The 26,882-nt window shown below is 37.8% G+C and overlaps 1 protein-coding gene across 1 annotated transcript; it reads right to left on the bottom strand.

Moving 5' to 3' along the window:
• Window positions 1–428: 428 nt before the first annotated feature.
• On the bottom strand, window positions 429–26,740 carry LOC139974900 (protein timeless-like). The gene is made up of 24 exons (XM_071982424.1): window positions 26,490–26,740; window positions 21,482–21,608; window positions 20,287–20,381; window positions 19,686–19,747; window positions 19,137–19,311; window positions 18,814–18,935; window positions 17,809–17,869; window positions 16,588–16,641; window positions 15,735–15,893; window positions 15,369–15,418; window positions 15,088–15,160; window positions 14,714–14,814; window positions 14,379–14,498; window positions 13,572–13,678; window positions 12,868–13,048; window positions 11,367–11,568; window positions 10,460–10,563; window positions 9,330–9,375; window positions 8,507–8,639; window positions 8,144–8,206; window positions 7,183–7,230; window positions 5,549–5,743; window positions 4,133–4,259; window positions 429–3,460 (listed from the first exon to the last, which is right to left on the bottom strand). The coding sequence occupies exons 2-24, from the start codon at window positions 21,579–21,581 to the stop codon at window positions 3,397–3,399; spliced, it is 2,442 nt and encodes an 813-aa protein (XP_071838525.1). The 5' UTR covers window positions 21,582–21,608; window positions 26,490–26,740; the 3' UTR covers window positions 429–3,396.
• Between the last annotated feature and the right edge of the window lie 142 nt (window positions 26,741–26,882).

Here is a 26,882-nt window from a genome sequence, read left to right as displayed (position 1 = left end):
TTTACTTTTTTAGTGCGCTCTCATCTACCTATTGACATTTGTCATATTTTGTTGGAGATGACACCTATTTACTCTTTGTTTATCTGCAAATTAGCAAGGCCAGGAAAGGGTCATTTCCGGCGATCTAGGAAGTATCTTTACTCAAAAAACTTCTGCACGCTCCGCACCAACCTGTGGTGGCGCTCCGCTTAGATAGTGTCGAAAGCGCCCCTACAGACCATACTCGCCCCCTTTGCCAATACCCCTAGCTCCGCCACTGTGGGGTGGGGGTGAAGGAACTTTTGACATAGTGTTCTTTATTAGGACAAATCCATTACCTACAAAGTCCCTAACAACATGATTATCATAGAAGTTACAGATAAGGCTACATCTTCCTTACATAAATATGTCAACAACAACAAGAAAAAAAATCCCGTTTAACAATAGTGGATATTTACAGCACATTTAATTCTCTCTTCAATGATATAATAGTTCTAAATATTGGTAAATCCATATGGGTAACATTCATTATTCAGTGACTTTTAATACTGAAACAGCAAAGAGAATGCCAACAAGGTAAATCATATATAAATATGTATATGCATATGTATATCTCCCCCCATCCCCTCCCCCATCCCCTCCCCCATTCCCCCACCATGCCACTGCGAATACATCATAGATGTAAAATACCGGCCCTTGTAAAAAATATTTAAAACAGTTGCTAAAAATGTCAACATCCAAGATAATGACGATATTAGAAAATTTATCAACAGTTACTTTGAAAACAAAACACTTCTTCTTCTTTTGTTCTTGACAACGTTTGTTATATCACTCCCATCTAGAGCAGATATAAGAAAAAAAAACAAATTGAATTCTTTCTTATAGTACACTAAATTACAAACCCTATACTACAATAGGACCTAATAACATGATGCACACACACATTACAAAATTAGTGTGCATCTTTGGGACATTTTCACTACAACAAACATTCCAAATTGATGCTAGCATCGCTGTCATACTGAATTGATTTTCTACATTCCATTATTTTACATTTTGAACAGTATAGGATAAATATTACTACCAACCACAATGCTAATTTCTCAACAGTCTGCAATGAACATTACTAAAAAAAGTACTTGAATATTAAAAAAATAAAAATATTCTACAATAATGATATTTTTTTTGTAGATCAATCGTTTTAATGGTATGAAAAGTTGTAAAGTGCCATTTGTTTAGTGAAGATTGATAAAGTGTGCAGGTAAACACATCTAGCTTTGATAACTGAAACAAAGAGAGCCTGGTAACAAGTATCAATTCATGATATTACACAGAAATTAACATTAATTACTAAACATAAGGTCAGTGGTCATGATTAATTCAAAACAAAAGCCAGATTGCACAAGAAATGTTCATACTGCAGAAGAGTGAAATGTAAAGTGAACTCTTTCTACATTATAACTGAATTGAATCCTTAGGTAACCGCCCTGACCTAGTACGAATCAGCAGAGAGAGGCTGTGGATGCAACGCCTTCACACCATTCAACCTCATGGGCTCAACATTCAGGAAGGACATGACTAACTTTTCTTCTGTTCCCCCCTCCATCTCCCCTTGACCCCCCCTCCAATCACTCCTCTTCTCACAGCTCTCTTCCACCCTCTTTTTCTCCACCTTTCTGTCTTTGTCCTTCTCCAGTTTATTCCCTACCCCTTTCCCTTAATCCTCTCTTTGTCCCTCCACTGTTTATCTCCTACTTCTCCTTTTCCCCTGTTGGTTTCTTTCTTCTCTCCATCCTGTCTACTGATCCCCTTACATCTATCTCTTTGTGTTCACCATGCTCATTAACCTGTCTGTATTCTGTGCGTGTTTTTGTCCCTTCTGTTACTGTTACTTGTCATTTAGCCTCTGAAGAAGATCCTGCTAGGATCAAAACATCAGGCCAACTTACTTTTACACATTACATTATAACTGCTCAGTATTTACTTGTTTAAAAATCCTGTCTACATGATAATTGTAGATGAACAAGTATTATATCACTTTGAATCAGGTGTGTCATTGTCACCACACCCCATCACTGCTCCCTGGACTGCTGCCTCCTGTCCATCTCATGGATCAGAGTGTACCTCAGCATCTGACCACTGTCCGACATACTGAGCGGGGTTTATACAGCATTCCCTCCCTGACACACAGCGATCTTGAATATGGTCAAGAAACTCTAGCTCCTGGGGGGTGGGGTGGAGACCCAGGTATGTAACGGTTTAAGTGTGAAAACGCAATACACATATTGCAAGTTTTGTTTCGCTGAGAAAAATAAGAGGTCGGCAGAGCTGGCAGAAAGGTAAATTATAACATTGAAAGTAAGATGAGTCGTAGGTAATGCTTTTAAGAAAACTACAACAGATATAGTTTCTTTTACTTTTGAGTGAGGCCCACTATTCCACAGAAAGGCAGAATGACTCCGTGGCTACAGAACAAGGGAGGAACAAGTGAGATATTAACAACTAGAGCTGGGGTGAACCCGTAGACAAGACTTTGTAAGTATGTCGGGGGTGGGGTGGGGGGTGGGCAAGGACATGGGTTCATTTGAAAGTTCAGAGAAGAAATATGAATTCTGATGCATTACTTAAAAGGAAACTGGTGGAAATTGAAATGGATTGGAGTAAAATCACCAGTCATACAGTAGCTAGCTATGGTCTGCAAATCTTATCAGGCAAGCCAAGAAGTACTGAATGTGACAATTTAGATGGCCATACAGCAAGCCTATAACAAAGTGGGAGGAGGCCACATTAGCATGAACAGGCAATTCAGTTGCAGGTTGGTCAGACTAGTAGTAACAGCTTTTAACACAATTAGCAGAAGAGCTTAAGAAAGTGATGTTAATAACATATTGGATCAGGCTTAGTTTTATTATCAAATACAATTCCTAGCATTCCTAGTGTTTGTGATGGGTTTTTAAAATCCATTCCCTCCCTCCACCCCCTTCTCCCCCACCCCTTCTCCCCCTACCTCCCCACTTTACTATCTAGTTGAATCAACTGTTTCTCTTCCTTTTATATTTTTCTAGCAAATTTTCACATAACCGGACTACCTGTCTGCTTAGGCGTACGCGATCTCTGTTGTCGATGAAAAGCCAACAAAGTAAAAGCAATAACAATAAAATTCAATATCCAACAACTATGTGCAACACAAATATGATCTTTACAACATGATAAAACTCCCAACTTAGGCAGTGTGACATAAACAACACAAGATACAGATTGCACAGATATATGTGAGTGATAGATGGATTGCCCCCGCTCAACAACTGCAACTGCTGCTGCTGCGTCTTGGAATACAAAATACAAATTGTTGTAAGCTGCAGTAAATCCTTTGATGGACTTGGGGTCTTTGAAAATTCCAATAGATTCCATCGGACTTTAACCATTGTTACCGGCTTGCACCATCATCAACCACGAACTGCCCGGTAAACGATACACAGTACTGTAGAGAAAAGACAACAATAAAAGGCCTTATGGATTCGGTTCTTTTCAAAATGGCAATTGAAGTTAAGGTAAATGGGATAAAATGAACCTGAACTGGTCAATCTCAGACAGGATTAGGGATCCGTTGTTCTTGTTCAAATATGACCATTTTAATATATTACATTATGCCTCACCCACTCGTTAAAAATGCATGAAATTACTTCTTAAAACTTAGAAAACTTAAAACAATAGGGCACATCTACAGGTTATCAGTGTACCATATATGATGCAAGTCCAAATGCATTGTTGATGAGAGACAACAGGTTGAAAATTATGTAGAAGGTATTGGAATTGTGCCAAAGACAACTGAGTACTAAACACAGCTATAAGCAAAGACTGAGTAGTTAACACAGCTCTTAACAGAAACTGACTAATTAACACAGCTCCAAGCAGAGACTGAGTAATTAACACAGCTCCAAGCAGAGACTGAGTAATTAACACAGCTCCAAGCAGAGACTGAGTAATTAACACAGCTTTAAGCAGAGACTGAGTAATTAACACAGCTCTTAGCAGAGACTGACTTCATAACATTGCAGACAACACATACGCATGTTAAAGGTTTGCTAAAACAATGGCCAGTAGTCATCAATCAAATCCCCAACACAGCCTTGCAATAAACAGAAATACGTACTCTCTCACAGACTCCTCAGAGTTCTTTCCACTGTCTTGGGCTTGATTCACGGACGATTCGGGCATGAAAGTTGGCTGTGATTTGTATATGGGTTTTCCAGATTCGTTCAACTCAAACTTGAATTTGGCTGAAAAAGATGGCAAAACGAAACGGAAATAAAATCATACATATTTGTAAACTTGACTTCAACAATCACACTGTGAAAGCCAAATATTGACAGGAATTATATATTATTCAACTTATGTTAGAAATGTCCATTTCAACAATAATTTGAGATGCAAAAATGGTTCTTTGTATGTCATCATTGCCGTAATCTACCAACGTCGTTTTTGGTATCATGTTTATCTCTATAACATGCTGAACTTGATTACCACACGGCTTCCACCAGATTACAACCGAGAAGTCGACAAACTAATATAATTTTATATTTTTTGCACGCTCTTTTAAATCTTATCTTTGCACCTCCGTTTGCCCAACGTACAAATTTTTCATGTTTTGTGTATGACCTGGAACTTCATATGAATCTACCATGAGATCTGTACACATGTTGCCCTTTTCGCAAAACTTTAAGCTACTTACCTCACCTCCTCCCAAATACCCCCACCAAGAAAAAAAATATGCATATTAGAGAATTTTCTAAGACCAAAGCATGTTTTACAGTTTACGATGAAACCTGTACACACGTACGAAGCGTTAAAAGTTAGCTATGGCAGAGCTTACAATTGTGACTCATACAAAAAACATGCTCTAAACCCTGGATTTAACTGCAAATTGGATGGAAAATTCACCAAAGCTGCATGCTCTAGTCAAAAATTTACTTCTCCCCTTCCCCCCCCCCCCCCCCCAAAATAAGAAAGAGTTCATAAGTAGTCATGAAAATAAGAAGAGTTCAAATAAGGAGTTTCCTCACCTTTCCAAACTTAACTTTCAAATTTCAAGGACTCTAAAGACCCCCCCAACCCCCCATCCTCCCCTCTCAAAAGAAAAAAATTGTTATTTTTTCCAAAATTTTTCCAGACGGTGCAGGCACAACCATGTTTATGACACACTTTCCAACAATCCCACCCCCTACCTCCAAGCTTGAATTCATAGGTACATGACTCAGCCAGTGACCATCATACATATTGCCATACAAGATCAGTACTAATTCATAACCAGAACTGGGGCTCAACTACCACTACTTATCTTCTCAAATTATTCCTGATTATATATATATATATGCTATATAAGACCACTACACTCCTTTACAACTGTCTCCCCGGGGTTAAAGCATCCTTGTCCCTTCCTCAGCCTCATTTCACTTGTCCCATTTTTGATATGCCACCTCGACTCGAGGCAAACTTTGTGACACCTCCAGGGATCCTGAGCTGAACGAATCAAAATTTTGAGTGTCGTCTATGGATGAGACCGACATACCTGGATTCAGTGGACCGAGTTTACTCGCCGTTTCAAAGCACATTTCTGCCGTCCAGAATGATGGGATTGTTGGAAAGAGGTGGCTGGAGTCTTTCTGTATTCCCAGTTGCATCATGACTGCCTTGAATAGTTCCTCCTCTTGTAACATCTCCTGCGACTCTGTGTAGGCTACCAGTGGCACGGACTTGCCAATATCTAACGGGAAAAAAAATACAGAAAGATATTAATAAGTGTAGGGATACGCCGAGATATGATACATATCTTTTCATTGCACCGCAGAGATTGGGTTAACGTAAAATATATTTCCAAGGACTAAAACCCCCTGAGTTGCCCCACACCCCCTGCCATCTGCCCAGCTTTCTTCCTCCCAATACCCCATGTTGAATGGGAAATTGGACAGACTCGAATGATACATTGTAGTTTACAATAATTCTAATGCTGTGGGATCTTTGTGCCTTCATATCAAGTAGGAAACAGGTACTCCTTGGCATGCAGCTCCAGGAATTCATGTTAGAATTGCATAATTACATAACCATGCATATAATTCATGTTAGAATTGCATAATTACATAACCATGCATATAATCAATGTTTGAATTGCATAATTACATAACAATGCATATAATTCATGTTAGAACTGCATTATTACATAACCATGCATATGATTCATGTTAGAATTTTGCATAATTACATAACCATGCATATGATTCATGTTAGAATTGCATAATTACATAACCATGCATATAATTCATGATAGAATGGTTTAATTACATGATTCATGTTAGAATTGCATAATTACAAAACCATGCATACAGTTCATGTTAGAATTGCATAATTACATAACCATGCATATAATCCATGTTAGAATTGCATAATTACATAACCATGCATATCATTCATGTTAGAATTGCAAAATTACATAACCATGCATATCATCCATGTTAGAATTGCATAATTACATAACCATGCATACAATTCATGTTAGAATTGCATAATTACATAACCATGCATACAATTCATGTTAGAATTGCATAATTACATAACCATGCATATAATTCATGTTAGAATTGCAAAATTACATAACCATGCATATAATTCATGTTAGAATTGCATAATTACATAACCATGCATATAATCCATGTTAGAATTGCATAATTACATAACCATGCATATGATTCATGTTAGAATTGCATAATTACATAACCATGCATATAATTCATGTTAGAATTGCATAATTACATAACCATGCATATAATTCATGTTAGAATTGCATAATTACATAACCATGCATATAATTCATGTTAGAATTGCATAATTACATAACCATACATACTCAGGAAGAACAATTTAAGTCCAGTAAGGCACTGCAAAATGCTATGACCAGAATGGTTACAATTATCATCGAAACCAAAAATTAGTTAAGTTGCTACAAGTCCAAAGTTACTACAAGTCCAGAGAAGTATACCTGTACTTTTTTTTTTGGGGGGGGGGGGGGGACGGGGTTGTACACAGGAACCACAGTACTTTATTAAGAGACATAAGTACAGAGCCTCCGAATCTACTACAGAAACTCTGAACATTGAATTATTCCCAGTTATCATCTTATTGCAAACAGTGTAGGAACAAGATACTTACATGAATACGGCCACACATGTGGTTCAGCCATGTGATCGAGGGGACAGTCTGTAGAAGAAGAGGAAAAATTCATTGGATCAATCAAACTCACAGCCTTAATTTACCTTCTTGTATTAAAAGTTATGAGTCTGACTTTTGTTACCTAGTAAAATTAGGACTAGAGCAGCGATGCACATACTTTTGATTGCTTTGCACAGTGAGAGGGATTTTCCACTGGTTGAAATTTTACAGAACATCATTTCACCTATTGTGAATGAGTGATTTTATCATTAAGAAAGAAAAGAGGAAAAACAAAACATAACAACGATTAGGGATGCACCGGATCCACATTTTTGGATCCGGCCGGAACCGGATTTTGCCGGATAGTACATGAAATCCGGCCGGATTAAATCCGGCCGGAACCGGATTTTTTCATTACACAAAAGAAAATCATTTATAAGAAGTAGAAGTATGAAACAAGGAGTATTATTTTGGTTGATCTTTAGAAACAGTGGGTCAGACCATTGAGAAAATTAAATTAAACATGTTAAACCTAATTTTTCCTTACTTTGAATGTTTTTATTAATTTTTGGAAATAGTTTACATTGATTTAGTTAATACCAACACCTTTTTAAGGAATAATTCAGGCCAGATTTTGAAAAAGATCCGGCCAGATTTTGACAAATATCCGGCCGGATTTTGAAAAATATCCGGCCGGAACCGGATAATTGCTCACTATCCGGCCGGATAGTCTGGTCGGACCGGATATCCGGTGCATCCCTACATAACGTCCAGTTGACTTGCCACGATCACATCATTCACTTCACTGTTTCCAGATGAGTTCACAATCTTGCCAAATTTAAACAATTCCAGTTTTGACATAAAGATACACCAAAAGAGTTCCACCAAAATTTTCATTTAGGGGGGGAGGGGGCAAGGTAAGGGGTAAAATGTTGTAGTCTTATGACTGACGACTACTCACCAAGTTTCAGATAGCAGATTTCGAAGAGCAACTCTTGCAATAAGTTTAGCTCCTTTGTAAAACCTAAAGCAAAAAACAAGAGAATGATAAACAGATGTAATCAAAGTTTTATTTTGTAAATCCTACACAATATATAATAAGAATAGAACAAAGGAACAGGGAACCAGTCAGATTGATTTGCTTGGCCTGACAGTTAAGTTGCAAAGAAATGGGAAGATCCGATGTTACTCACAAACCATGCAAATTTGTGCAAAGGAAGAAAACCTAACCATTACCCAACCCTGCCCTTCCCTCCCCCCCACTCCCCACACACATATTTCCCAACAATGTGTACAAAGTTTCTATAACATTATGCAAACTTACCAATTCTTTGTAAACTGGCAACATTTTCCTCTAAGCTGGCTACGTGCTCATCTCCGCTTGTTTCACTCTCAGATGATGACGGTAACGTGTACAGACCAGTCATTGCTACTTTGTCCAAATTTGCCATTGTAAACTACAGTCATGGGTAAAACGAGAAGAGGGGAAATAAAGGGGGGTAGGAAATATGAAATGGGAGTAAGGAATCATAGTAAAGCAGGTTGGCTGATGTATGTGCAAGAAAATGTTTCAAAGGAATTAAAAACTCTTCTCTTTAAGAAAGCATTTTATTTAGACATTTCTTGACTGTATGGTACTTAATATTTTTTTTTTTTTTTGTGTGTACAGCGCCGTTGCATGCACTTTTTCTGTGTAGATATCGTGCGCTTTATAAGTTAATAAACATAAACGACATTTGAGAATAACTCTACGATTATTTTGTACATCCCGACATTATTCAATGTAGACATTTGGTTTTGATGTTTTAATACACAGTGCAAAGGTTGATTAATGTTTAAATATTTTATCTGAAGTAGAGACAGATACCCACCCCACCATCAATACCGAAAAAAAAAAAACCGATCGAGGTTGGCTTTGTGTCCCCTTTAACAGGAAGGACACAGAGTGTCCTCATCGACATTTAACCTCTCATGCAAACGGACCCACCCGACTAGGAAATCCGAAAACAAATTGTGATCAGTTGGACTTGGGAGTAGCTCTGTTAATGAAGAGTAAGAGACCGATGATATACAAATGGGAGGGGAAGGGGAGGGGAAGGGGAGGGGGTTAAGAGCTTCAGTAATTTAATGCAATACAACAATCTTACCTTTTGCTTCAATCTACGGATCCTTTTCTTCTTCACTTTGTCCTTCCTGATATGAACACAAATGATAATAATAGTAATATAGAAGAGGTTCTTGATTGAAGAAAATGGATGAGAATGAAGAATAGTGGGATAATGAATGATGGTAGATGGTTGATCGGAGGAGAAGATAATGGATTGATGACACTGGATGGAGGATGATGGATGAATGAATGATGGCAGATGGTTGATAGGAGGTTAGGTGAAGATAATGTATTAATGACACTGGATGGAGGATGATGGATGGCAGATGGTTGATGGGAGGAGAGGTGAAGATAATGGATTGATGACACTGGATGGAGGATGGATGAATGAATGAATGAATGATGGCAGATGGTTGATGGGAGGAGAGGTGAAGATAATGGATTGATGACACTGGATGGAGGATGGATGAATGAATGATGGCAAATGGTTGGTGGGAGGAGGGGTGAAGATAATGTATTAATGACACTGGATGGAGGATGATGGATGGCAGATGGTTGATGGGAGGAGAGGTGAAGATAATGGATTGATGACACTGGATGGAGGATGGATGAATGAATGAATGAATGATGGCAGATGGTTGATGGGAGGAGAGGTGAAGATAATGGATTGATGACACTGGATGGAGGATGGATGAATGAATGATGGCAAATGGTTGATGGGAGGAGAGGTGAAGATAATAGATTGATGACACTGGATGGAGGATGATGGATGAATGAATGATGGCAGATGGGAGGAGGGGTGAAGATAATGGATTGATGACACTGGATGGAGGATGGATGAATGTTGGCTGAGAGATGGGATGATGGTGGATAGTTGAAGATGACGGATAGATGGATGGATAGATGCATGATGGCTGAGAGATGGGAGGATGGAGACTAGGTGAAGATGATTGTGGATGGATGGAGGAGGGTGGAAGAATGAAGGCAGATGACTGATGGAAGGATAGGTGATGATGATGATGGATGGGTGACGATGATGCATGAACAAATGAATGATGTATGATGATGAATAAAAGGACAATGGAGGAGCCATATACAGCTTCAATTGTGACTATTTAGTCAACGTGATACAAGCAAGGTCTTAGAAATATCAAAGTGTAATGAACTCACCTCCAATTTGTCGATACATTTGCAAGCAATGCTTTGTTGGGTCTTCTCTTTTGGCACTTGATGCATAATGTGTAGACAAGGTAATCAAACAGTTCAGAGGATTCCTGAGGGGGAAGAGAAGGATGTGAACAGCCATTTCACAACAACCGACTACTTCTACAAACTTCACACATTAGCATGCAATGTATATGGACATCAAAGTTTTGTCTAGGCTACTCTCACCTTCTAAGCCAAGAACAATCTAAAATATGAGTGCTTGCATCTCTTTGCCTCATCAGAGGGGTAACTTAATGTATAGTGAGGGTGTACAACATACTTGATTGTAGTAATACCAGAGGGGTAACTTAATGTATAGTGAGGGTGTACAACATACTTGATTGTAGTAATACAGTGAAAAGCAGTGTGCTGTAACAAACAATTAATTCACAATGACACAGGCTGTCCTGAAATGACAACTGACCTCAACAACAGGCTTCTTGTACTAAATCTGATACATCAACATACTAAAATATGGCATTTGTCCTTGTTGAAATATTGTGAAAAACATGACCTTTGACCTCCACCAACAACTAGTCTTCTTTTACTCAATGTGGTTAATATGCATATTAAATATGAGGTCTGCCCAAGCTTATTTTTTGGAGATAACATGTGTACAAGGTTTTCTCAATTTGACCCCTGGTGACCCCAAATGACCTTTGACCTCCCCAAAAAACAAAAAGCTTCTTGAACTCAATGTGGTACTTCTACACCCCAAATATGAAATTGGTCAGACCTTCCCTTCTTTCCGATTTCGTGCTTACAAGATTGGCGTCACAAACACATACACAATCATGCAAAGGTTACAATTATCATCGAAACCATAGAGAACCAAGTGGGCTTGTACCGGTCAAGGACCCAGTTGACCTACCGATGATATTCTGTCGGTATTCGCCTCCCATATGTTGGAGATAGTGTCGAGGATGGGTACCTGGTGGAGTACCTCCGGTTTGCTGATACCGATGGAAATTTGATGAAACATTAAGATGACTTTTTCATTCTGTTTCAGGGTGTTGGTAGCAAACTGGCGCAAGATCTTGTTATATGTAAGGCATATCTTCGGAGTGGCAAAGCTGTTTGAAACGAATTATGGGTTTGAGAGTTAAAACACTATGACAACACTGTACAAAAACAATCAGTACAATCGATTAAAAAGGGAAATCCGCATCAATTTAATTCAATAGTAGCATGGTCAAAGGAGGGTTATGGTTTGTGGAGGAGAGGAGGGGAGGGGAGGGATGTTAGAAGTAGCGAAGACAAGCAGAGATGCAAATGGGAGACGGTGATGGTAGCAAACTTCATAGACTTGTCCGGCAATTTTTTCTTCCTGTTAATTAAGAGATATCTCAGTGACAGACAGTGTGACACTTATATATAAATTTATGGAGAATTTTTTTTATTTAAAACTCCCATCAATTTCGTTTGCTAACTCTAAGGTTTTGATAGACTGAATGAAGCCGCCTTTTTTTGACTGGGTAACACTTCGATTCCTACTGGGAGTGTATCTTAGTGGATGATCTGTGATGTCATAATGACAGGTCTTCTTCAAACTTTACACTTTTCCTATTTATCATCTTCTTGTTGATTTATCCTGGAAATGTGACACATTGAAACATTGTTTGCTTTGCTGCCAATGTTCTTGTCAGTAGTTATAATTTCTGCTGCAAATATTCAACTGAACTGTCTAGATGACAACATCCTCTGCTGTTGCCAGTTCAACAAAAATTGCGTTTAACAAAGTTGCGATCTAGACACTTTGGTTGGTAGAATGAGAAGGAAGGGCAGTGACCGGAGGAGCCTGTCATAGAGGGTGCACAGTGTTAAAAGGTTACCAGGACATTCTAGGCGCGGTAGAATGAGGGTGCTAAGGTTGTGGGGATACAGGTAAGCGAGGAGCGAAGTAAATCCTTGTATCAACCCCAAACAAAATACTAGAAGGAATCTGGTTTGCGCCTAGACATGCAGACAGTTTTTCCGCATTTTTTGTTAACCGATCACCTGCAACCAACCGAAGATCCCTTTAACTGTGATTCCTTGCAACGGTTGAATCTAGGACTACAAATGCAACATTGTCTTTTGACACCTGTCATTCTCACTTGAATTCCACACTAACCTGGCCAGGTAATGTCGGTACACTATAACCATAGCTGGAGGAAATCAACTTGAAAATATTGAAATTGGTGCAACCAGAGCTATTTGTCGCAACCTTATGGCTGATCAGATCAGTTGAGTGCTATTCTAGGACAAAGTAACTAATAATCAAGCTCACAGTCTGTCAATCTTCTGTTTATCAGAGGGCTACGTTGTAAAGGAATGGGGGCGGGGGCAGTCTGTGATGGATGAAGAATGGAAAACCTTTGTTTGCTACTTACTGTCCAATGTGTTCAGCCATATTGAAACTAGTTTCCTCACTGACTGAATCTGCGAGGGCCAAAAGTTTGTGATTCCCGTTGACAAGTTCTTCCAGATACGCCATTGTCTCCACGTTCCTCTGGAATTTCCTCAACAAGAGAACGTACATGAGACGTATGCTTTTGGCCTGCACAATAGAACCTGTAGTTGATGTAAAAAGACAAATAGGAATAACGTGTTCTGGTAAGGCAGTGATGATATGACTCCAAGCGGCCACACAAGGGAAGAATGGTGGCTTATAAACAAACACTTCACTCTTTGAGTGGCTTCCCAAAGTCAAGGTCAACTCATTTTTGGTTGTTCGATGTAATCTAAGTATGTAAAACAGGGGCAATTAAACAACACAAAAAACCCCAAACAATTGGTTCCTAAAAAAGAATTGGTCAAGTTCATTCAGTGACCAAACTTCACACACTTCTGATCAAACTGTTCATTGAGAGTGGCAAGGAGAATATTTTGATGAAACTAGGCTCTCATGTCAGACATGACACAGTTGTACAAAAGTGAACAAGAGAGAACTTTTCAGATGGAACTTAAACACTTCCTTTTTGAAAATCAATCAATCAAAACACATTTTTTATAGTGCCAATAGCAACAAAAGTTGTTCAAAGGCACTTGTGAATCCCTTGTTACACATGATTTGTTTCACAGCAAAAATACTTACAGATGATATCTTGTAGCTTCTGTGCCTCCTTTGCAGAGTCTGTGTTGTACTTGAAATGATGTAAACAGCTGAAATAGTAATGCTCACAAGTTGCCAGTAGGTGCAAGCTAAAAACAAAATACAACAAAATGGTCAAATATTAAGAAGGTTAAAAACTTAAAAATGATAAAGAAATATCTGTTTTTTTTTTAAATGTGTCTTGAAACACCTACGGGACCACCATTTCAATGGTCCGTGCATTTAATGTTAGATTAACTCAGTTGGCACCAAAGTCATTGGTACACCAAGCCACACAATATCTACTAATTTTCTGGTCAGGCCAAGCCATCCCTACTGAGCATTATTTGTAAATGGTACAACAAGGCTGGTAATTACATAGAACCACATCAAAGATTTTTGGGGAGAATGAGTTATCACAACACGTAGACCCTGGTATGAAGAAACACCTTTGTGCTGAAAGCCATGGCATAGTTTTTGTCTCTGTTTTGGTTACAATACTTTCAAACCTATTGGATAGATGGGTACCATAACTGTCAGACCAGATAATTCTCCCTGATTGTGCATTAGATTGAAGGTAAGGACTAGCTTTCATCAAAAACAATAGTGTTCAGGGAATAATTAAAGCATTCAAATTTTGTGCAGGAGTTCTTCGAGGCTCTGAAAATTTGTTCGTTATAATAAGACACGATTGGCGGTTCTGTGTAACAAATATCTCTCCATGCATCTTTGGTCTTGTAAAGAAAATTTAAAGCATTTGCCATGCGATGGCTGGATCAAACCTCTTTCCCTGGTGATTGAGTAACTTACCGCTTGAAACTGGCATTCGCTTCGGTGTCTTTCTTGTTCCTCTGAGCCTTAGAGTATTGTTCCCAAGTATCCAGCATCAGGTATGAAATGGTGCAGACCACCACGGGAGACAGAAACGCACTGGATATTGAAATTATTAAAGACAAATATGTGAGACCACACCATATGAAAAGACAACATACAACCCTAATTACTTGTGTGTTACTTCCATACAATTTGTCATATGTTTGACACAGGGCTTGAAATACCCATCTAGATTTTGTTATTGATTTTTTCTGCGAAGGCCCACGATTTACACCAACAATTGTAAGCCCTTTGTTATGAGTAATGCTTACCTGATGTGGTGGTATTTCACAACAGAGAGCTTGGCAAGGGATAGAAAGAACGTCAGATGCCAGAGGAAATGGAAATCCATAAAAAATTTGTTGAGGTCCGACTGAAAAAAAATGTGAAAAATTCTGAGATAAATTTGCAGCCATTGCAACTGGTTCACCACCATCTATGCATCAATTGATGACATCATCAAAATATTTATATTCATTCAATATTAATCAAATTAAAATATTTAAAAAAAAAATTGACTATCTTGTTTTCGCAGACATGTTGGAATGCTTTACACCCTTTGTGCTCACTCTTGTTGTTGTTTTTTGTTTTGCTTCAAGTTTCTACAACATATAAAATTCAAAAAAAAATTCAAGCATAAACTTACCTTGGCAATGTTCTTCAATATGTTGTTGAGTGATCCTTGGACAAACTTAAGAGCAAACTGCACAATCTTCTCTCTGTTTCATTTTTTATGAAGAAAGAAATTGAATTAAACTCTTGACTACTTCTACCTACTTCTACTGAGTACCATAGGATATTCAACATTGTTATGTATGCCGAGTACAATAGTACAATGGGATATTCAAAAGTGACATTTCTACTGAGTACCAGAGATAGGGGGACAGGATGCTAAATAACTCTCACTTTAGCAGGCATTCAACTTACTTCAATTTATCTTTGCTGAACTTTTGACTGCATTCACTATCTGATGTATTCTGTCATTAAAGGAAATATTTATAGCTGTTATTTATCATATCACATTGTATCATATTTTACATCACATGTCATCATTCAAATATAATTGGTCCTTTATTTAAGCCTTGTGCAAATTCCGGCCATATCATGTTGAATGTAAGCAACAGCAAGTAATATAAAGCAATGGCTGCTAGCCTATATATCCAGAAAGAACATTTCCATAACTCAATTTTTGATCCTAACACTTTCATCTTTAGTTTGCATTGTAAGCCCAAAAAGACATAAGTAAAATTGTAGAAAATCGACAAGAAAATGGATTAATCTTATGCTCCGAACCTCAGCAGGTGACCCTGGGGAATCGCCGGCTGTATTGCTGTTGCCTGCTACCTCGGGCTCCTCTGATAATTTTTCCTTCACAAGAACTTCTGGAGAAGTACAACGTTTTGTTTCAGCTGCAATAAGTTTACTTGCTTCCCACTCGATGTCCTTGGCATTCTAAAAGACGGGGAGACAAAATTTCAACCAATCCTGTCAGCAACACTTTTAAGTAAATGTACAACAGGAAAACTGACTAGGAAATGTAAGAGGATGAGGAAATATTTTCAGCAACCAACAAACTATTCTGTTGTTTCTATAAGACAAATGTCAACATATGGCTACTGTGTTATGTGAAAGAGTGTCATGTGGGTTACCAGAGGCAGCCAATTACATTGGGCCAACTGTTTTAGCATAGGCATAGTGCCGAAAAGAATAGTTGCCGAATCCACTGCAGCAAGGCTGAATCAATATTAAACAACAGAGATCATCTCAACAGAGTAGCAGTGCACTGTTGTGTGACACTGCACTACGCAAAAGAATCTTAGGCAGCACAGGTGCACCTGCAGCCTCTTCGGTATTCTACTTTTGGCAAATTGTCTTAAAACTAATGCAGGGATGAGCCTGGGGTAAAAAAAAAAATCACGGAACTTTGCAAAAATTGCGGTATAGGCTCCAGTTTGCGTATGCTACAGTGTGTTAGGATAATAGTTTTTTGTCCCCGAGGTAGAAAAGAAATCAGGGATATTCCGCGAATTCGCGGAAAAAGCTCATGCCTGCTAATGGAAGTGTATGGTATATGGGTAACCAAGTGTAGCCTCAGAAACACCTTCCTTCCTTAACAGAGACAAATGGGCAAAAAGCAGATACTCACATAGTTCCGAAATATGAGACACAGGACGGCCAGGATAGAGGATACCAAAGATGGCTGCATATGGAGACGAGGATAAAAAATCAAAATTGATGAATAATATAGAAAAAAGTGGGTAAGATTCTCACATTTCAAATCACAATCAAAATGACTTTAAAAAAAATGTTATTAATGTCAGAGTTCTGTAAGACAATATGAATCCATTAAACTTTCATCCTTTGCTAAACATTGCATGATGTTGCACAGTGAAGCCTGCATACATTTCAAAAGGATGACTTTGTATGGACATGTTTAGTCTTGATGAGTAAATATGGGGGATTAGGGGAAAATTTGAGTGCTGGTAATGATTCTACAGCTATTCTGGTTTTCAAGGTATCTACTTTTCAAATAAGTTAAATCGCTGAAATGATCCTTTACGGCTATTTATAGCTTCCTATAAAAAAGATAGCATGTTTGGATGCTCTGTAATAAACGTGTCTATGACAAAATCAAAATGAATTCTAGCAGTTTGCATTGAATCAAAATGATTTCAAGCAGTCTACAACAAATCAAAATGAATTCTAGCAGTCTGCAACAAATCAAAATGATTTCAAGCAGTCTACAACAAATCAAAAAGAATTCTAGCAGTCTGCAACAAATCAAAATGAATTTTTGCAGTCAACAACAAATCAAAAAGAATTCGAGCAGTCTGCAACAAATCAAAATTATTTCAAGCAGTCTACAACAAATCAAAATGAATTCTAGCAGTCTGCAACAAATCAAAATGATTTCAAGCAGTCTACAACAAATCAAAATGAATTCTAGCAGTCTGCAACGAATCAAAATGATTTCAAGCAGTCTACAACAAATCAAAATGAATTTTAGCAGTCTGCAACGAATCAAAATGATTTCAAGCAGTCTACAACAAATCAAAATGAAGTTTAGCAGTCTGCAACGAATCAAAATGATTTCTAGCAGTCTGCAATAAATCAAAATGAATTCTAGCAGTCTACAACAAATCAAAATGAATTCTAGCAGTCTGCAATAAATGAAAATGAATTCTAGCAGTCTACAACAAATCAAAATGAATTCTAGCAGTCTGCAATAAATGAAAATGAATTCTAGCAGTCAGCAATAAATCAAAATGAATTCTGTGCTGAAAGTCATGCATCCTTGACTGATAATACAGCCTTACATCTGTATCTGTTAAAAAATAGAATAAAAAATAAGAAAGTTACGACTAACCTCGATGTCAGCTTCACAGATATTAATGATGACATCACCAAATCCAGACGACATAATGGTACTGGTAAGAAGTTAAGAAAAAATAGAGAAAAAGAAATCAATAATGACATATAAATATATATACTATTTATATATATTTATATACAATATTTGTTAATGATACAACTCAATATATACTGGACTTTACTCTAACATTACCACTGAAATATTTTCATGACTTGAGTCAGATTTGCACGTCTGGTGATATGGGAAAAGGCATCATGTGCCATTTAGAATACTTCGTTTTGGAAAGATTAATTCAAGAGTATCATAATAAATATAACAACTGCTTAAGTTAACTTTGACTGGCATTCAAATGCCGTTCTGACGTAACCTGACCCAGCGATAACTCTGTGTTATCCAGAATTTGTTTTTTTATTTGTTGTTAGAAGAGAACAAATATCACACAACTGGGCCCCACACAAGAAACACAGGTGCAAGAAATAAAAAAAAAAATAAGGAAAAATAAGGACCACAAAACACCAAAAAGAAGAGGATATCCCCTCCAATCGTTCGTGTGGAGATGTGCTTCTGGTTAATAAGATGAAGTAGATCCTTGAAAATGACTGATGTTTTGCCAAAAGTTGGTTATCTATGACACTTTTGAGAGGTAGAATTAAAAGGAGGGCGGTAGACATGGATAGGCCTTTCATCAGGAGCATATGCTGTGTTAGGTTAAGGTTAACAAAGGTGCTCCAGACAAGGAGGAGCCAGTGTGCATTTGTTGTGAGGAGACATACATACAAGTGAGGAGCATGACTGAATGTCTGTTTCAGGGTAGATCAATTCTGTGAATAGTATATGAGAGAGCACTGAAGATAGTGTTCTTACCCCCTAGGAGGGTTACCCATCCCTGGCACCACACTCAAATACTTATCATCACTCAGTCACCATCTAACACATAATCAACCAGGGCTGTTCAGTAGATCTCAGGTTTTACAGACATTATGGAACATTTCCACCTACTTGATGATTTCTGAAGAACAATCGTCGTGACCGATGTGAAGGATGTTTCGCACAAGTTTCAGGCTATCCTGGATCAGAGAGAGCGGGGTCTTCTTGCAAGTTTCAGCCATTTTGCATTGTGCCTGTGGATAGAAAACACGACATGGAAGACTAGACTGACCATGACACAGCTGTATTCATATATGTCATATTTTGACTTGACCAAGTCCTCAGCCTTTGTGTATGAAGGAACTTCTCTCAATTCTGTTCTCAGCTGTTTGGGCAAGTTGTTTCTGACAGTGATCTCTATCAAATGTGACAGGCAATAGACAGACGACACTTACCAGTGCACACTGTATCTGACTGACAACAGACTCAATTACTCTTCTGTTACTGAAGTGTTTCCTGCTTTGAGTGAGCATTTTTTTCAGTACTTCTCTAGTTCTAACAGCCTCCATGTTTGTACTAGAGTGGCGGGGCATCGCTATCTCCAAGGGCATCGTGATTTCTACTAACAGCCTACAAGACAGGAAGATTAAAAAGAAAATAAGAATAAGGAAAGAAAAGAAATGATAAGAATATCAGGTGTAACTTTAGTCAAAGCAGATATGTTACAAAAAAAAAAAACAAGGACTGTGACCCTATATATGCCTTCTGCCAATCACTACTGTTTTGAAATGTATTGGAGAGGATGGCACTGCAGATGATATCTCACAATTTACTGTAGTACATACACTGTGATAACAGTTGAAATATATCATCATAAATTATCAACATAACATAATTAGCAATAAACTTGGCCACCAGAGAATCCTTTTAGGCTGACATGTATAAACTTTACCTTTGAAAAAAAAAAAATTTCTATCAGTAGAATATTCTTTAAATTTACTCACTGCACTACTCGGTGGTAAACCTCTGGCTGATCCTTGGCTGCAATAAGTATTGGAAACAGATCCTATGAACAGAAAAGAAAAAGCCCACAGGCTTTGTGATAACTTGCCACATATGATTTTACATAAGAACATATTATGTAAAACCATGTGCAAACCAGATATATATATATAATCATAATAAGCAGTTATTTTTGTGACGCTTGAGCGACCACAGATGTGGGTGAAACCCGCAAGGGCTTATGGATTACAACTTACATGTCGGGTGGCTTCCAATTCAACATTTTAACTCCAAATTTGGAATCTTTTCAGGAAGTCATTTCAGATGGGAAGACCGTAGATTGCTCTTGGATGGAAAACCCACCTTACTATGTCCCTGTTGGGTATCAAACCTGGAAACTCCCGATTGCCAAGCCTCATTGCTTCAATGCCACTGCCTTTATCCACTTGGCCACAGCACCGGTATACATATTATTGAGCCAACAAAATATACCTCAACAAAATGAAACCATCAACTCCCCACTCATTTGTATCAATACAGTAGTTAGCCAACTTAAATTGATCAGTTCACAGCTAGCATGATCAGCTGCTAACGCCTTCTTACCATCTCCACCAAGCGACTTGCAGCGTAACTCTTGCGTACAGGTAATGTCACTCTGTTCTCATTCTTCAAACTTGTGATCATTTCTTCAAGGTTTTCTAAAGATGACAGAACAGGGGAATAATAATCTAACATGCAGAATTAACATAAAAGCATGGTTTATCGGTCAATAAACATGATTTTTTTTTTACGATAATCCATGTTTGTCGATTTATTGAGCATTTGGCTGGCCATAGACGTACATGGCAACTCCAAAAGTTACCGACACACTTAAGTCAATGGAGATTTGGTCAAGACTTCTGATTCTTCTGATCTGATCTACGGATGCCCTTAAATTTATTTCCAATTGCTACAGCCTCTCCTATTCTTATGAGGCAAAACTCACATGTTATTTAATAGGCTATAGTAGATTATACATGGTTTCAACATTTTTACGCCTGGTGACCCCAATTGACATTGACCTCCCCACAAACAATAGGGATTTTGAACTCAACATGTTTCAACTACATACCAGATATGAGATTGGTCCAAGCTTCCCTTCTTGAGATACCATGTTTACAAGCAAGGCATCACACACACGTTTGTATTACATTCCAACTGAGGACCCCATTGTATTTTCTATTGTTCAAATCCACGTACCCTAACCTTAACAATACCCCATACAATAGAATTCTTCCGAGGACGTGGTGATTCTTTAGAAATCACAACCGAGGACCTGAAATTCTTTTGTTCAAGTCCTCGGTCAGATAGCAAAACAAACGCACATTTACAAACTCTGCCTTTTTATAACTACAAAGGTTGCGATTATCATGGAAACCAGGAAATGATGTTAATCACCCTTTTTTTGTTTCTTTTTTTTTCCACTGTATTTATTTACAATACCGTAACACATAATACAAAAGAATCAGCAAAAAGACTAACATAAGAAGCTTACATAAAGAAATCATAATAATCGTTAAGGTTACTCAAATTGTTGTTTTGCTTAGATATGAAATAGTGAAGGTCAAGTCGAAAGCAAAACTTAAAATAAAATTCATGCACATCTGGGATTTTGTTATTCAACCTACTGTACAAGTATAAATATATCTTTTAGCATGCAAAATTAAAAAGTTCACAGGATTACCCATATCATCAAAATCACCAAAACAAATATTGGTCAAAGTAAAAGTATAATTAATTTTAATGCAATGTTAATCACCTTGACATTCGTCGGATATTATGTAGTCGTCTCCTTCGAACCAACCAAGGTTTGAAGACACCGCATTCAATCCACCTCCCATCATAACAAGCCATTCCATGATTGTAGATTATTAGTACAGCAACACCTACAAGGAGAAAAAAAGAAAGTAATCCCGCATTAATCCAGGATCCGTTCATTTCACTAGAAATGGAAGAGAGCATTAGAAATTTATGGCAAGAATGGGATTCGAAACATTGACCTCTGGGATACAGGCCGAGCGCTCTGCCAACTGAGCTATCCAGCTGTTACAGATGGTGGTATCCGTATATAGACATTCAGGGATGTGCCCATGCTGGGCGGCACCGCCAAGCACTAAAAATTACCGCCCAGCACTGTCTTAAAAATCGTGAATCTCGCCCAGCACTATTTTCATCTAAAATCCAGACATTCCTAACAATATATTCAACATAAAACATTTCTTACGGCTCTCAATCGGTCCCTTGCAAAATCTCTTTGAAACAAACTAATAACTTTTACCAGTTACATAATATATATTTCACTAAAAAAAAAATAAAAAATGTAAATTGTAAGCAATACTAATACTTGTGTATGTGCTTAAAAAGCTACACAAGTACCAGCATTTGGCATCTGAGCACCATCAAAAATCGAAAAATTTTTCAAAGGGAGGGGGAAACCCCCTCCCCTAGGACGGCGATCAGTACATCTGGCACTCAGGAAATCCTGGGCACATCCCTGGACATTTCTTTGCGGGGGGATGCCAGTCAAAAGCCACAATACCTTGTAGACCTTGTCATCAGGGATTATGTCAGGCCAAGACAATTTTTTTTAAAACAACTCACCAACTGACGACCGAGGTTAAAATTCTACTCTCAAAAACGTTCAATTTACTTAGGCCTACCATTATGTATAGAGTAACTTGGTAACAGTAAAATGATATATTTAATTGGGGTTCGTTTAAAACATTATAAGAAATAAAAATGTGAACAATTGTAAGCTTAGTTTACAACGTGCTTTGTCAAAAGTGACTTTACAATCATTTGAGATATAACTTTTGGCTTGGCATGACATCAGACTACAGTATGTATGTGTTTGCATCATTAACAACTTAAGACATATGCTAGGTGCTGACAAAATACATGACAATTATTGTTATTATCAATGAATTGTCGGTCTTACTACTTTCCTTGGTCAGGTCTCTAGAATTATCAACTTTTTATGACTGAAAGTTAATCCAGTGAAATTTCTGTCGTTCATTTTGTGGTAAGTAATGTTATTTTGGCAACATTACTACTTAATATTTGAATGCCCTTGAAGATTCAGTATCACTATATCTCGTAAACAGTCACTGCACCCAAACAATCCCCATACATAATGTACGCAACAGTAGTGAGCCATTTCACATAGTTATAACAGAGAGCATTTTACCATTATCTCACCTTCCCCTTACCCTAGGTTCACTTGAACAATCTCTTTAGGCTAGAATCACAGACAGGAAGTCCTCCTACATCACACTTCCCAGAAACCATTAACATAATAAAATACTTTTCCAACCTGTAAGTCCCAGTAGATCACTTACACTTTGACCTCCATAGTAACTCTCTACAACAGAACCCCTACATCTGTCTGCACACCTAATATCAGATCTCTACCAATAAAGTAACCTTCAAGTATCACACCACAATTAATTACTCCCTTTGACTTACACACTAAACTCATCACTTTCCAAGGTGGATCGAGAAAAGCTTTCTACCCATGTGAAAATTGTCCCCATTCGACAAGATCTTCTTCTTGTAGAAATCTGGTTTTCAAATTTACCAGTTTCTCATCAAAAGAACCATTTGTTCGAATGCATCAATTTGGTGAATGAAGCAATGCGTGCAAATAGGCAAAACGAGTGACTTGAAGTTAACACTCCCATTTCCGCAGCAAATACACTCTCACATGTACACACACAGGAGATTGCCTATTATATACAGTATTACGTTTATATTATGTACACATCGCGAACATATGTACAGCCTACCATGTCCAGTCGGTATGTACACAACGTTGCACATAATACATTCTCACACTCAAATACAGTTCATAAATCATTCTTTGAAATGGCTGAAATAAAATTCACGGATCTACTTTACAGTAAAAGGAAGCTTGAAAGTGCTCATCGAAAGGTGAAACTTGGCGGAATCGATGTCAGAGCAGAGGGTAGTACTGAAAAGCTTAGGCTTCGTAGAACTGTCCGATTGTAAACGAGTAACCTAAATGCGAACATTCTTTGCATTGGAGCTGGACAACCTAATGTATAAACAACGAAGAGTCTGCAGTTCAAACTTATCTTGTGTTACACAAAAATCACGAAATCACTGATGGACTATATGATGTCTTAACCATTTCTTAAAACATATATAATTTATAAGAAATTTCACCGAAAATGAAGGAAGAAATAAATCTGTATTCAAACACGGTTTAGATTACTGTAGGAACTTTATGCAGCGTGGGTTATGTCGCAATCTGCATCCGCGAAGATGACGTCACATTCTCTACCGTTCAAAATATATTTGAAATATCCATCCTAATTGATTAAAAAATTGTTTCTCTGTCAAACGCAACATTAGCGTTCTGATACTTTGAAAACATGTTTGGAAAATTATTTATCGTTTTCTAAGGTAACTTCTAAGGGCTACCAGACAATTCTATTAATGGCACCAACTACATGATGGTCTTATGCAAACTTCTGCACAAAAAAACTTCTTATTCTCCATAAGTGCTGATAGTCGACTCTTTCTTTTGAAGTGGATTTATCGCAAAGCTCTCCTCGCGATTACTGCGATTACAGTTATTAGGTCATCACTGTCATTTTTACATTGCAGAAATACAGTCAAAACAAATCTTATCCATGTGCACTGTTTTATTTGTTCTTTCGTGTCTTAACATGTGGTGTCTAAAATCATGTTAAAACTGTGCTAGGACTGAATGTTGCACTGCAGAATAAGGCATATTACTGACAAGTAAACACATGAATCTGACCGGAGCAGGTGCTTGCTGATTTTTAACACAGCATAGTGCTAGTGTAGCATTGTGAGAACCTGTACTTTTGCGATATTTGCTAACAAACTGTTTTAGCGTTGTTTTTGATAGGTTAGGCTATTATACAGTTTATGTGTTTAGTGCTAGTTTGTAAAAATTGTAGTCGAGTAATCGGAACTTAGAATTCGACGCGATTAATCAAACTTCCGAAGTGTAATCGCAACTACTGGCGACTAATCGATAACAACTATCAGCACTATTCTCCATGCATATTCACTGCTTTCTTTTTAAGTTCCCTGCCCAGTTAAGCAACAAGTCTTTCTTTCGTTTATACTGAGCAGTTAACAATGCCATGGCCAGCAAACACCAATTTCTTGGCAAAAATTATTATTATTATTGACAAGAGTCCAAGACCACTTTTACACACTCAGTCCTACATACATTGTGTGTTCTGTAAATACAGGTAACTGGGGCAATTCAAATTGTAATTTACAAATAAAAATGGAATCCAGAGAAAAATATCATGTTCATCGGAATAGCCTTCCTTCATAACACATGTTCAATGATTTTCCAGACTGAGACTATTCACACTGTTATGTATGAAAAAGTTTATATTTTAAAATCAAGTTTCAGCATTACTCGAACGCAGGTTTCTGCGTCCAGTGTGCTATGTTTCGGCCAGTGTCGCAATATCTTCAAACTAATGCATCTGACAGACGCAAATTTTTTCTTGAGAAACAAATTGCGGCATAGCTGTCGAATACCCCGCGAATAAATACTTCAACCCCCATTCCACCACTTCTGACTTCGTAGTCCGTTGGGTTTACTTAAAAACAAAGCTAGACCCAGGAGCCCGTTGGATGTCGCCCCAGATCCCCACGTCCGTCATCCCACATCTTCAGGCTTTACTTTCCTTTACAGAATGACTGCGTAGCCTGTTGGTTCTTCGGCAACAGAAACAAAAACGGACCATGTACCCTGTTAGATATCGCCCGTTTTACAAGTATATGCAATGTACATTAGAAAAAAGGGAAAAAAATCAAAGTCCAATAATCTTAACAATACTATAATAGCGCCATCTACTCAAGCACAATATAAGACTGCGTTGGACGTTGTTCGTCTCCGTCAAAACCACAATCTCGGATCCAGCTTGGTATTCTGCAGCTACTCCCAAATTGCAGTGGTCAATGAACACAAAGTATGTTGTGCAACTACAACTACTTGTATTTGTAACGTTACTATCCCCTGTGTATTTGCATGATCTCTATACCCGCATACGTATGCTTACTATTCTACAGCAAAATTTCCCGCTTTAGAATGTGATAGTCATTTTGTTGTTGTATATTAGTAAAGTTTCTTCATTGTTTTTCTTTACATCATAGGACTATTCCATTGCACATATGCAAAGTTGTTGTCAGGGCTAATTATGACTAAGCTTTGTGTGTTTATGTAGAGATATAAGTTTTAAGTGCATGTTTTCATGGAGGACTGCAGGGACAAAATTTAAAAATCCTAGTAACAATACTGAAGTTTCATGCCAGTTTCTTAACAACTCTCTGGATATGTTTTAACTGTTCTCAGACTCAGAGGTACTTTCATTTAGCAATAGCAGTCAGCAATAGTAGGCTACTTCAAAACCACAGACAGATAGTCTTGGAATGAAATCTGTTAAACATACTTGTCTTCCCTGATTTCCCTTTAACTATCAAAATTTTATCTTTAATGGCACACCAAGTTATTAACTGTGCAGCATACTTTGGGAGTACCTGTGGAGTGAGGTTTCTGCTTCTGTGCAATCACCTCCAATTGGCGATTATCACGCACAGCCTAGCCTAGTACTACTACAGTATGCTAGTCCTACTACTACTACTAGCTTAACGTTCCGGACACCAATATGCATGCAGAAAGCTTAATTCACTTCGTACTTCGTTCTTTTAGTAGAGGTTGGGCCTAATCACAATCTAGGATAACGTAAGCATACCTGCGGGAAAGAAATCTGACTGTCTGCAGGCTTATTAGTACGATTCCAGCTAGAATTGTTGGTAGTCTTGTCTTTCTTAGATCCCGACGGAAAATGACAAATATATTCGAAACATTGTTCTCCGAGTAAAATTTCCAATTACTAAGCGAACACAATGAAGGTAAAATGTACGTTGATTGCAGTTCCCGTGGCTGAAAAAATGGCATATAATCAGATATGTTTACAACGATCCGATCCGATGATCACGGAAGAAACAACCAATCAAGAGCTTGGATTAGAGTTAGTCGAGAAAAACGTGAATACCTTGCACGTGTTTGCAGAATCACGTAACAACGTGCAATGACACCATCGTCGTCAGCGGGAGATCAAATATTAATAAAACCGTGACAAATT

This window comes from Apostichopus japonicus, chromosome 10 (assembly GCF_037975245.1).
Source record: "Apostichopus japonicus isolate 1M-3 chromosome 10, ASM3797524v1, whole genome shotgun sequence".
Lineage (NCBI taxonomy): Eukaryota > Metazoa > Echinodermata > Holothuroidea > Aspidochirotida > Stichopodidae > Apostichopus > Apostichopus japonicus.
This window is presented reverse-complemented; position numbering and strand designations above follow the sequence as displayed.